General features: G+C 39.4%; 1 protein-coding gene across 1 annotated transcript in view; it reads right to left on the reverse strand.

The window, feature by feature from the left end:
- Nucleotides 1-1,886: 1,886 nt before the first annotated feature.
- The window catches only part of LOC117424958 (neurotensin receptor type 1-like), a 28,601-nt gene continuing 17,814 nt past the window's right edge, over nt 1,887-12,673 (reverse strand). The window contains exons 3-4 of the mRNA XM_034041593.3: nt 8,425-8,509; nt 1,887-5,806 (exon numbers count right to left, since the gene is read on the reverse strand). Coding sequence (XP_033897484.1) covers nt 5,557-5,806; nt 8,425-8,509 — 335 coding nt within the window. The 3' untranslated portion in view covers nt 1,887-5,556. The remainder of the gene's footprint in view (nt 5,807-8,424; nt 8,510-12,673) is intronic.

Genomic DNA, 12,673 nt, shown 5'->3' on the forward strand with positions numbered 1-12,673 from the left:
TATAAAAGCTCATTTCATTGTATTCACTAAACGGTGATGCGTCTCAATACGACAATCACTGAAATAAAAAAGTCAAGGAGCAGCTTTTTTACTGATCTGAATGGCAGTGGTATTAGGATCTATTCAATAGACTCCAATGGAATATGTACAGCTGCCCAGGTCTCTTATTGTATAAAACTGTCTTCTCGAGAGGACTTTGGGTGGGCAAGGGGACCATGAAGTGAAGTTTACAGAACAGACACGTTATACAAGATTGATTTCTTATTTCCAAATGCTGTTACTTGTTTACTTTTGTTCATCGTTCATTTATCATGATTATCCCATGGTAATTCAGATTGATAAGTCATTAGATGATAGATATCAAAGGACAACATACTGGTCCAGATTATAAATGCATCAATTCTTTTTGTGTGGCTGTCTATTCTTGGAAGTGACACATATACCTTACACATTACAATTAAGATGCATCATTAAAAATCCAAAATATGGCAGCCTTTTACTCTTTGATGAATTATCATTACCACTGTATGTAGCTCTGCGCTTCCTGTTAAGTGCTACTGCATGCTGTTAGCTTTCCTAAGAAAGTTAAACGTGTTACAGCTGCAGCTACACACTCAGCTGTTGCACTCTACCTTTGAGTAGGACTGGGAGTGTAGGCAGCCGGTATGCTAATTCTATGTGCTTCTCAATGAAAGTACTTTGAAGTAGTATGTAAACTGTTATCCAGCTCTGCAGACATGTAGGGCTCTAATCACCAAGCTTTAACTCATGAGTATCACTACTCCTGCATTTTAAGACTTCCAACAAAACAGTGAAGTGTCGCTTCCATTCTGAGTGAACTCGCCGACCTGTGCTGTCGTTGTGCCGTCAATGGACCCTTTGTGATGTTTCTACCACGGCATGTTATCATAATCTGGAATCCCATCCAAAGTGAATGGCAGGGAGATTCCACTTGTCATTATAATAATATACCCGTACATACAGTGAATAATAAGAGCCGGTTCATCTTGTAGAGCCATGTATTGTCCATATACAGTAGCTGTTTTATTGTGAACTGTTTACAAATCCCTCTTTTATAGAGCTATCTTGTGTTCAGCATGTTTCTCCATATCCAGAGTGGAGAGTGAATAATCTGAAAATCAATGTGATTGATGAGAGATGACATGTATAGGGGAGTGTATGGGCTGTGTATTGATTTATTTAATCCACAGTTAGCCTCGAGGGTAAGGTGGATTGACTGAGACAATTCAAAGGCTGGTTGCATTAGCTGCTAGGCTAGGTTGCCGAGGCAATTTCGTTCTGTATGTTGAATTTTTATTAAATGATTTTCAAGGCTGGGAAAAAAAGCCTACTCTAGTACTGAATAGATTGCCTGATGTCTTTTGTTCCAGTATCACAGTCAAACCTTTTAATATTATTGGGGTTGTGCAGCGCTAACATCTCTTGTAATCACATTGCAGTTATACATGAGGTGGTTTAGGTACAATGTAATGACTATGTAACCACACATGACATTGAAGTGAACTGAATGTAAAGTGTTACAGACCTTTTTAATTAAAAGAAAGGATCTTAAAAAGGATCTAAAACACTGAATGGAATAGGCAAGCCTTAGAAGGAAAAACAACATATGGGACCAGACTTTACACACATGCACTGAAACCCAGACTTCCAATTGTGAAACACTGTTAGCAGTAGATTCAAGTAAACCTCAACAGATAGTGAGAAAAACCCAACTTTCCACTGTGCAATGGGCATGAGAATTGTTTTACGATTTTGACACAGTGTTAGTTTGTGGACTGAATATTTAAATTGAATGTTCATAGAGTACTGTTGTTGTTCCATGAATGAGGATGGCCGACTAAAATAAAATGAGCAACTCTGAGAAATCATTTGCCACAAACAATTTATTAGGAAAAAAACCACACAGAACTGTTCTTCATATCCAGTCAACGTCATATCCCATTTACAATCCATTTGACACTAAAACAGGTACGGCTACACCTTACATAATCCTTTAAAACAAACCATAGAAACCACATGGAGCACACCGGACACAAAACGATACCTGCACAAATATCAAACTACAGATTATCTACACAAAACTGTGGAGTCACAAAGGAAAACTGTTATCGACGCATACACATTTAACAATAGAGCTCTGTAGAAATACTGAAGCACTCTATTCAAAAGGGCAACATTTCAACAAAGCAGCAATTGACGGCTGATTTTACATTGGCACTGTTTATCACTGCAAGGGAAGGGGAAACCATAACAACATAACAGATACCATAGCACACACATCCAACACAAAACATTTCAAATACAAGCAGGAACTGGAGCCGCACGTCAACCATAATACATTCGCACACCGCAGTTTAATCACAATTACATGTAAAACAGTGTAAATATATTTTTGTAGTTGTTTTTATTGATACAATAGAACTTACTGTATTTTAAGTACATTCACTGTCAAACATTGGTTCTGTTTTATTTATATATGTTTTATTCTCTTTGGAAATAACAATGGGGGGAAAAAGTGCACTGAAACAGTCTAAGAAGCTGTTCAGTGTGTAATAATATTAACAACTACTGGTTCAGGTCCCAAGTGATGTTTATTACACTGTAATTATGCATATACTACGAATGAACAACTACACGTGTAATCAGAATCTGCTGTGTGTAATACATATTAAAAGAAGTGTAAGCTAGTTTTCTTTTAATTACAGCTTGTAGGTGCTCATTACAGTGAAGGAAATGGTGGAAAAATAATGCATAAAACACAGTTGCTTTCCACTCCTGAACAGCAATGCAGATCTGCACATTTACAATTCAGCCCATGCACTTTGTATTCCAGCCACACTGCTTCCACAGATCAGCTTTACATCCCTGCTATCAACATGCCATAGCCTTTACAGCTATGGCTAGCAGACCATGTCCTGGAAAATCCCTCTCCCAGTATTCTTCCTACTGTTGGAGAACAGAAAAGGTTCTGAGAAGGCTCGGACAACAACCTTCCCATGGTCCAGCAGAAACTCAGGACATATTTCACTCCTTCTTTCATCCTCTGAATGACTGCTGAATTGGCTTTTGAGTAACAGTTATTTTTTAACTTGCAGTACAACTGCTAGTCACCAAGGGCATTGCAATGATATCCTTTTTTTTTTTTGCTTCCTAGTGGCGACATCCCTCATAGCACGCAGTCTTTATGTTGCTTGTCATCTTGATCTGGTTCAATTTGTCTTCCCAGTGCCCCAGAATTGTAATACTTTCTGACAGCAAATCCCTCTTTACATGCTTTTGTGTAAGAATAATTCTCTTGCTATCGACTTTGGATTCACACACATACACAGTTGACTGGTAATGCTCTAAATATTTATACACACGTCAATCTGCCAGAGTAATGTATTATCCCTGATCAGTCTGTGGCAAACCTACTTATCAGAGGCATGATTTCATTCTTGCTAAATAACTGGGCAGTTTATGTACCTAAATATTTACTGCATAAATATTTAGTGTACTGACTTTGCATTTTCTGTTCATATATGAGATTTATTCTGGGTTCTAATCGATACTGTAAACAATTTCAACACTCACACACACACGATGTAATAACTGCACAAGTGATTTACAAGTGAAAAGGGAATTTCCTTCACTATTTTCTGACCATCTTTTCACCTGAAATCCCACTACTGAGTCTTATTTGATATTTTTGAGTCACATTTCTATTTTTTTTTTTTTTTTTTTTTTTTATAAATTTAGTCGTCGCCAATTATTTTTACCCCGGTTTTCACCCCAATTTAGCATGCCCAATTATTATCTGTATCCCCGGCTCACCGCTCGCAACCCCCCCGCCGACTCAGGAAACGGAGGCTGAAACACGCGTCCTCCGAAACGTGCTCCTTCCAAGCCGTCATTTGTCGCACTGCAGATCCACAGCAATGCCACCAGACCTATAGTGCCGGAGGACAACACAGATCTGGCGGCTCCGCTGCAGAGCCACAGGCGCCCTATCGGCCACAGGGGTCGCTGATGCGCGGTGAGCCGTGGATTCCCCTGCCGACCTAAGCCCTCCCTACCCGGGCAGCGCTCAGCCAATTGTGCGCCGCCCCCTAGGAACTCTCGGTCACGGTCAGCTGTGACATAGCCTGGATTCGAACCAGCGATCTCCAGGCTATAGGGCACATCCTGCGAGGAGCGCCTTTACTGGATGCGCCACTCGGGAGCCCCTTTGAGTCACATTTCTAATTAATGCACACGTCTATTTGAATGCCTGATCCACACTATCTGAATTGGTATTCATGATTAGTTAAATCAGTTGTAATGTAATTACAGTTATGTAGTTTGACAATACAATGGCATTTTAAATGACATGTGAATAGTTAATACCGGACGTTATTCCACTTGCCTTAAACTGCCTAGATAGGTACTGTATTCATTAAAGCCAGTACAGGCAAACTCAAAAGGATCATGTGCTGCTTCCTCTACCTTAATCACACCCAAGGACTGAAGGAAAGAAGGACCCAATTTTAACACATTATTACGTCAATGCACTGAAACACTGCTGAGCAGATGCTTCTCAGAAGTACAGTAATTGGAACGAACTGAAAGTGGGCAAATCCATTCTTTACAGGAGCGAGACAGAGAGCCGGCATGTGTTTTAAAAGGAACAGTCTGTTCTCATTTTAAAACACTTAGCGAGTAGTGGAGTAAAGGTTAGAGGTGGTGTTTAAAGCTGTAGTGCAGTAAGCTGTAGTTTTTTTTTAAAAACTTTTGGACAGTAAACCAAGTATACAAAAAAAAAACCTCAAACATGCTGATGGAGTTCTTGCTTTAGACAAATACTTAATACATAGACTGCGGAAGTGATTTCTTATTTTAACATAAAAACCGTAAGATTCACGGTGACAATGTACTCTGTTAAAAATATAATGGGTATTTACAATGTGTATGCATTAAATAATCACAGCCTACTGTTCAAGAATCCACATTTCTGGACAGTATTAGTGCACGGCTACTGTACAAAACTTTACAAGAAAATGAAACTACTCCTGTGATGCAAATGTCATACTATTTACAACGCACTGTGCATTATTATCGTATTTACACACTATGGAAAATATCCAGTCATTAACACCTTGTTCGTGGACACAGAGCTTCACTAGCTTTGTCCTTGAAGACCACTAAAAGTTCTAGCAAGAGACATTTCACCCATATTCTCCTATGTCTTGCCTGTTTAATATCCTATGATGTGTGTTCTGAACAGCAATTACTTCTGAAAAGATGTTAGGATGTACATGGAGGCCGTACCCATCCTAATGAGAGTTGAGGAGTCTTTTCAGAAGCACGAGCAATGTTCGAAGCAGAAACAGCAACACAGAACCATACAGAACTTGCATAATAGTGTATTAAGCAGGTACGAAAAATGAACATGCATACAATAATGACCACAGACAGATCTGAAGTCAATAAAAACACCAATAAAATGCTTAGCCCCTGGCTGAAAACGCAAAACCCAGACTATTAGTGCCTTAGAGCCACCGAGACACAGCAGCCGTGCTAGTACATTGTTTCCTTAATGATGTTACTGGAGAAGGTTTGATTGCTCGTGATGCTGTTGAAATGCCTGGCGAGGGCAGGCCGCTTCCTCTTCCTCCTCCAAGGCAGACAGAAGTAGCTGAGCGTCGACATGAAGATCTGCCTGTAGTTGGCCGACACCAGGTTATAGAGGACAGGGTTGACCGTGGAGCTCACGTAGAACAGGACGTTGGTCACCATGTAGAAGTAGTGGTAGAAGTCAAAAAGAAAGCTGAAAAATATCAGAAGGGGGACCATTTTATCAAGGGCTGCCTAACCCTTTAAACAAGAAATCAAGCAAATGACAAGAAATCAGATACAAATGTGTAACATTGAAAATGATTGTGGAGCACTGCAGCTGAATGTATTAGAAAAAAACAAACAATTACACTTTAAAACATCTGTTAGTAAAAGCTTCCAGTTTCTGATCAGCAAACTTTTTCCTAGCCGTGCCTATGGGGACATTATCAGCAACTCTGCTTCTATATGATTAAATACCAGGCAGTGTTTTTTTTTTTGTCGATGATTAATGTTACTATCTTGATCCACAGTCTGAGGCAATTTTAATAGCTTTTGAAGGCACATTCTCATTTATATATTATACACATCGATCTGGACCCAGATTGACAGAAACCCTTAAACCACGACTTTAGCTGTATCCACTGGAAAGAGTTACGAGCATATAGCTGTCAACACCACAGAAAACTGCTACCTTTATTACCTTTACTGTGATGCTGCTTACACAGCTGTTATAGAAACTGCAATGCACGCTCTGCCTTAATGATTTCCTTCCAGCACACACTGCCAGCTGTGTTAATTCATGCATGAATGCATGCCTTACACATGTGATCAACATCACTTGTTACAAAAGAACATGGAATGAATACGGGGAATTAACTCTGCACGCATTAACAGGGCTGAATTCAAAATGAATTACTTCAGAAAATGCATACGATATTCAGTTGTTATTCCTGTGATTTTGCCCACCACTACTGCCAATTAAGTCTCTCCCACCTTCATCTCTTCTAGAGGTCTCCAGCAGTAATGAACTCCCTGCTGTCTGCAAGTTTGCATTACACTCTAACATGTCTGTACAGGTCAGAAGACACCTCTTGCAATAAAGCCTGAGATCTTTAATAAACACAGTGGGACTTTGTTCATATAAAGTGGCCTTATCTTTAATACCTACAAGATGCTATTGCACTTTTTACACTGACGCAGAAGCTCCAGATAACACGACCAGCAGGAACTTTATTGGAATCTGTGCAGTCTGTATGTATAACTACGTCAAACCCAGACAACAACAGCAGTTCACTAATATTTGGATTCCATGGTCTATCCTGCACAATTTATACTGGTGCGCCATTGCTTTCTGAACAGGGAGTATGTGTGAGATCCACAGACTGCATTAGTTGCAGGAACCTAGACTGGAACAGCAAGTTAAATGACACTCGGAGAGAATCTTGCGACATGTTATTGCTGCACAAGCAAGCCCTGTTTTTTTAAACTAGTTGAACTGTAACAAAAGTGTGATCAAAGTATTCCCATTCTATTAATCTTGCAGATGAACCCTCTATAATTAAAAGCTTCTTGTTATCAGCCTTTATTATTTAATGAAAGGTTTTTCTCAGGACCCTGTTAATAGGATTATCTTTGAAAAGAATGAGGTCTTTGTCCTTGCAGATTACTATTCTTTTGTGAAGATGCCTGTTCTGTTGTTTAAACGGGATCAGTGCTCAAGCCCTGCTCTTCGTGACCACTTCAAATGAACATCATTATGATAAACTTCCTGTTGCTCCGCTGGTCTTCTTCAAATTCGATTTGTTCAGCTGCTGTGTCTTCTAATCAGGCTAACTCTGAAGCCTGAACCCTCGCTCTGAAAATGATTTAGCCTTAATGAGTGCTAGCAAAGGCTACTCAATGTTCCACATCTCTGTCAAAGCTTCATCAGTCCATGTGTATGTAACGCCACTAAAAATCAATTTTTAAAGAGCCGTGCAATCAGAGATGTGTTTATTGGTCTGTTTGAGGAATGCAAGGTTTCATCAGGGTTTTTAATGAAAACACACAGTAAAAAAAAACCCAAAAAACAAACAAAAAGAAATTGACAAAATGTTTTCTTCCTGTTATTTTTAAAACTACTGTAATTGACCTTTTCTGATTCAAGCTGGATATATGCTGATGCATGGTGGGATAAATAAATACTAGAGAGGTAAAGCATATTTACTAGAGAGGTGCAGTAAAGCATTTACCTTCAACATTCCGTTAGCTTCCCATCTCTAACCCTAGCAAACAGTTGTGGTTCACACCAGCATCAGACGCTGTAGCCTTGCAGGTGCACTCACTATCTGCACGGACTCCCTAAAACTCACTGCATTCTCTTTCATTGACTTTCAGTCTTTCATTCTACTACACCTTTTTGTTCATAATGACATCTAATCATGCAATGAGCTTGTGCAACTTTCCCATGGCTTCACACCTGCCAACCAAAAATACAGAACGGTTACGCAAGTTCAAGTCTTACACAAGGTCGTTCATTAAAATGATTACACATTGCTGTGGCTTGCAGCCACTGACTAACCAATTTGGAAAATTATTTAGGTCAGCACACTCTATACTACAGACTTTCACACCAATCAGTTAAAACAAGCATTCACTCATCCATTATTGACCTCCACACTGACTTGTCCTAATCTGTGTTTTAGACACAAACCCTGACAAGGAGCTGCACTTAGGGGAGGCTGATGAGCTCTGAAGCACGCTTCTCTTCTTCAGTTACTGATACAAACCCAGATCACTGAGCGACTGACTCACACAGTGCCTCAGACCCAATCCAGACCACACACTTACTCTGTCCAGTCGGTCACATAGCAGTACATGAGGCGCCGAATGTGATACGGAAGCCAGCAGACCACGAAGGCGACCACAACAGCCCCTGCAGGAAAAGAGAACACGAATAAAGCTTTTAAAAAATGTACCGTTAAAACCACTGCGACAACATTTTCAAGACACGAGCCAATGGAGAATATTGAAAAGCAAGCAGGAGGCTGTAGACAGTTAGTTGTTGGAGTTATTATTTTACTTAGACTACGGTAATATATGTACTTCGAGATGGCTTGGAGGACCATGTATGGTCCCTAGAATCTCAGTGTACTACTGTAGCTGCAGACATGTCTGCTGAGTCCTTCAGTCACCTCATTGTTATACAAGCTCAAGCATTGGAATGTGCATGAAGCATTCTTCACAAAGATGGTCTGCATATGGAGGACCCTGAGTGGTTGGACGTATCAACAGGGGTGCAAATCATTTTGAAATGTAATGTTGCTGCCGCTATATGAGGTACCCTGGTGCTAGACTCTAGCGCCATAGCGCTAACTTTGCACCCCTGAGAAATATGTCTTCTGGCTAATAAATGATTACATTCAGAAACCTTCAATTTTTCTGCTCTCGGCTGTAGTTTCACATTTCAGGAATACAAGTACCTTGTTTTCCATGCCACCACACAGACATACACTGTTAAATAAACACTGTACTGCACAGCCTGCATCTATTTGCACTCCAGGAAACCTGAGAGGCCTCCTTGTTAGAGAGGATACACATTTCTGTTCCTTAATCAGCCAGCTCAGGTCTGTGAAACTATCAGGGAAAAACAACAACATCTTAACCTTCTTCTGGTGCCACAACCCTCAGTAGAGGTTCAAAAAAAGCACACATGAATTAGTTTAGTTAATATCACACTGGCCTGGGGATAAGTCACATTGACATGGGGGTACCGGAGGGCATCAGTTACATGAAAATTCATAGATTCAAACATGTGCAGCACCTGACAAACAAAACACAGCGAGGCACCACTCCACTGTAAATTAGGCTCATTCCTTCAACAAATTGAATATTTAAGTATTAAACAGGTCCATGCAGTGCTTGGTATGAGATCGTCGGCTCATTAGTTAATTTTTTGTGCAATGAAATGTTATATTTTTTATATTTTTTAAGCAAGAGAACTCAGGTGATTTTTTAAATTTATTTATAAACTAGATGATTACTGTAATTTGAGCAATAAGGAACCTTTAAACCGATCTGAATAATTGCTAAACTAATTCATGCATCTTCCATCAAAAGCAATTTTCCATCCTGACACTTGAAACTTGAAAGTAATAGTAATGATAAAAAATCAACGTTGCAAAAAGGTATTTACTGCATGGTACAGTATATGAACAATGGAAGCAGATGCTGGCACACAAAGTCCCAGCGTTATTCAAAATCCCCAACCGGATCAGATATCAAGGTCATTTTAATTTATTTTCCAATTATTGGCTGATCAAAGCTGTCTGTTTTTTAAATAACATTTTTTTTTATTATTCTACCATATGTGTTATTTCTCTGAAATCAGCTGGGCTGTGAAGATAGGGCAGATTGCGGAGCTCATTTTAAGACAGCGAGAGTCAGGATGTTTGTTTTGGAAGGCAGGTGTCTGTGCCTGGAGGGAGAGCACATCAGATTGAAAAAGTGAGAAGTCAGGGGTGGATGGAGTGAAACACAGGGTGCACAAGTAATCGTGAGTAATCGCCCGCAAGGACAATCGAAGCCACAGACGATGGAAGCGAAGTGGCTTCCAACTGCTCCATTCATAGCAGCATGCAGCAAAGTGAATATGGCATAATTCGAGTTGCTAAGGCAACTTCACTTGGCCTTAGGTTAGAATGATATAATGATAAGGCATGGGCAGAAAATAAACTGTAGTAAGAAACAAACTGTAGTCACGTATGCTCTGAGCCTACTAGAGTATAAAAAGCACTTATAGAGGCGACACAGACAGAGAAGCTCCCAATACCTCCAGATCATTGGGACCATCAATGTAGCATCTGAGGGCTCTCTCCAGGGTTGAGGTCATCCGGTCAACTGCCTATCTCTGTTAATTCTAGTGGCACGTATTGTATCTAAACAATAATGTTCAAAGTAGAATGTAATGGTATTTGGAACTAATAAATGACAAAGAATTTAAACATGGTCTGGTCTCATCCTTATAGCGTAACAAAGTAGCTAATTCCATGTATACCGTAATTTTAAAAACTTACAATTAATAATAATAATAATAATAATAATAATAATAATAATAATAATAATAATAAATAACTATATTGTATTTAACATTGGCAACACCAGTACAAATCTACTCTCATGGGCAGATGTAATGGATTCAAGAAGAAGACTGATCAAATGTTCAGAAAGGCAAAGGTTACATTTACTTTCCCTGGCCAAAGACACTCTAAGTGACACAATCAGATATCTGTTATTCGTAAGGTTCAGCCTACCAGTTGACCCGATTGCCTCAATCACTGTTCTGACATCCCTGCTGTAAATTGTCCTTAATAGCACACCTGCCTCTCAGGAACAGACTCACTGAGCTCCAGTAACATTGCCGCCTGCAGCTAGCCTTTCGAATAGGATTCTGTTTCAGCACAGAGCCATCAGCAAGACTGTTACTTCTGTTTACTTGTCTGATACAAATCTTTTGATGAGCCCTCCCCTGCCATTCTCCAGCAGTGGTTCTGTCATTTGAATCCATTCCAGCAGCCTCCCGTACATTTGTGAAGGCACCAAAGGGTTATGCAACAGAAGGCACCCTCATTTCTATCATTTAGTAGGATTCTTCCCGGGTTACTAGTGCAAATAATTTCACAGCACAGGCTTGGATTACAAAGCATCTGGCAGAATTACACCCATTCAGCATCCATCTGTTTCATTTGGCATTAACAGGAGTTTCCTTACAGCAGTTGACATAATTGTATCTCTACGGGAGGGATAAACAAACATCACACTGTTAAATTTCACTCGTTAAACAAGCATATTGTCTTTTAATCCTGTGAGTGAGTGTTGAGGTTTGGGGGCCTGGGCATGGTTTGTAGCCTGAGTTTGGTAAACCTATTCAAATATCTCTTTGCATGCTTCACAATAGCTTACAGAATTCCAGTTCATTTATTCTACAAAATGTACATCATTACCACACATTACGTTAGACCATTTTGGTGCTTCTATCTAAATTAATTGTACAGCCATTTAAAACAGCAATTTAACAAGAGCTGGGCAATCTAAACATGAAGTCCTCAGTTGTTGTTTTTTATTAAGACTGGTAGTTCTTGGAATATTCAAGTCATAGAATCTTATAAGAAGATTCCAAATGATTGCATAAAGCTGAACAGAAGGTTCCATTAGCATGCTGTTAAGACAGTCATCAGTCCCCTTCTTAAAGTGCTGTCTTTACACTTTACATCAAATGTACTTACACATAATTACAATGGCATTGTGTATAGTTACAATGCACTTCATCTATCTTTCTGCATGATATATGTAAGCACACAATTGTATCAGAAGAGGGTTAGGGTTATATCATGCAAAACGATTTACACATTAAGTACATCGTGACTATGCATTAAAACATTATAATAATGTGTAAGTGCACCTGTATTTACTAAGTAACTACAATGTAAATGCACAGTAATTAGAGACACTTAATGTAAAGTGTGACCTTCCATTTCAAAAGAGTCCTGTACGTTTGTGAAGGCACCTCATGTATTTCCATTCTGAAAAATGATTTCTGGTCTTTTTTTTTTAAACCTGCAGCATGCTTTAAAATGAAATAAAAAGAGGTTTGCTTTCACATGTGTTCCTTTCACTAATGCACATTTGAGACTTGTGCTATATAGTGACTGGAAGTGAGTGACGGGTAAGATAAGGGAATTATTTTGTTAGATAAGCTTTTTAAACATTTGCTTTGAAAACACATTTAATTCTTTTCTATCCTGTTAAGTTTCAATGAAGGCAATTGGGATTAAAGCGGGAGCCTCGCGTTCTCTGACATTACTGTATTATCCCAGATATCTGTAACAGGCTGATGACCTGCGTTAAAGATTTATCTAGAGCTTGCAAGGTAACCTCGATGAGATTCGTGTTTACTCTGTCAGCGCAAGCCAGCCAGATTAATGCTGACATCTTGAACTGCGAATGGCGACTGGAATGAATGTGGCGGCTGTGTGTGGTTTTGTTTTAATAAGTTGTCATCCATTTAACACATTGACAATACACTTAGGAGAATTTATTT

The sequence above is a fragment of the Acipenser ruthenus genome, chromosome 18 (assembly GCF_902713425.1).
Source record: "Acipenser ruthenus chromosome 18, fAciRut3.2 maternal haplotype, whole genome shotgun sequence".
NCBI lineage: Eukaryota > Metazoa > Chordata > Actinopteri > Acipenseriformes > Acipenseridae > Acipenser > Acipenser ruthenus.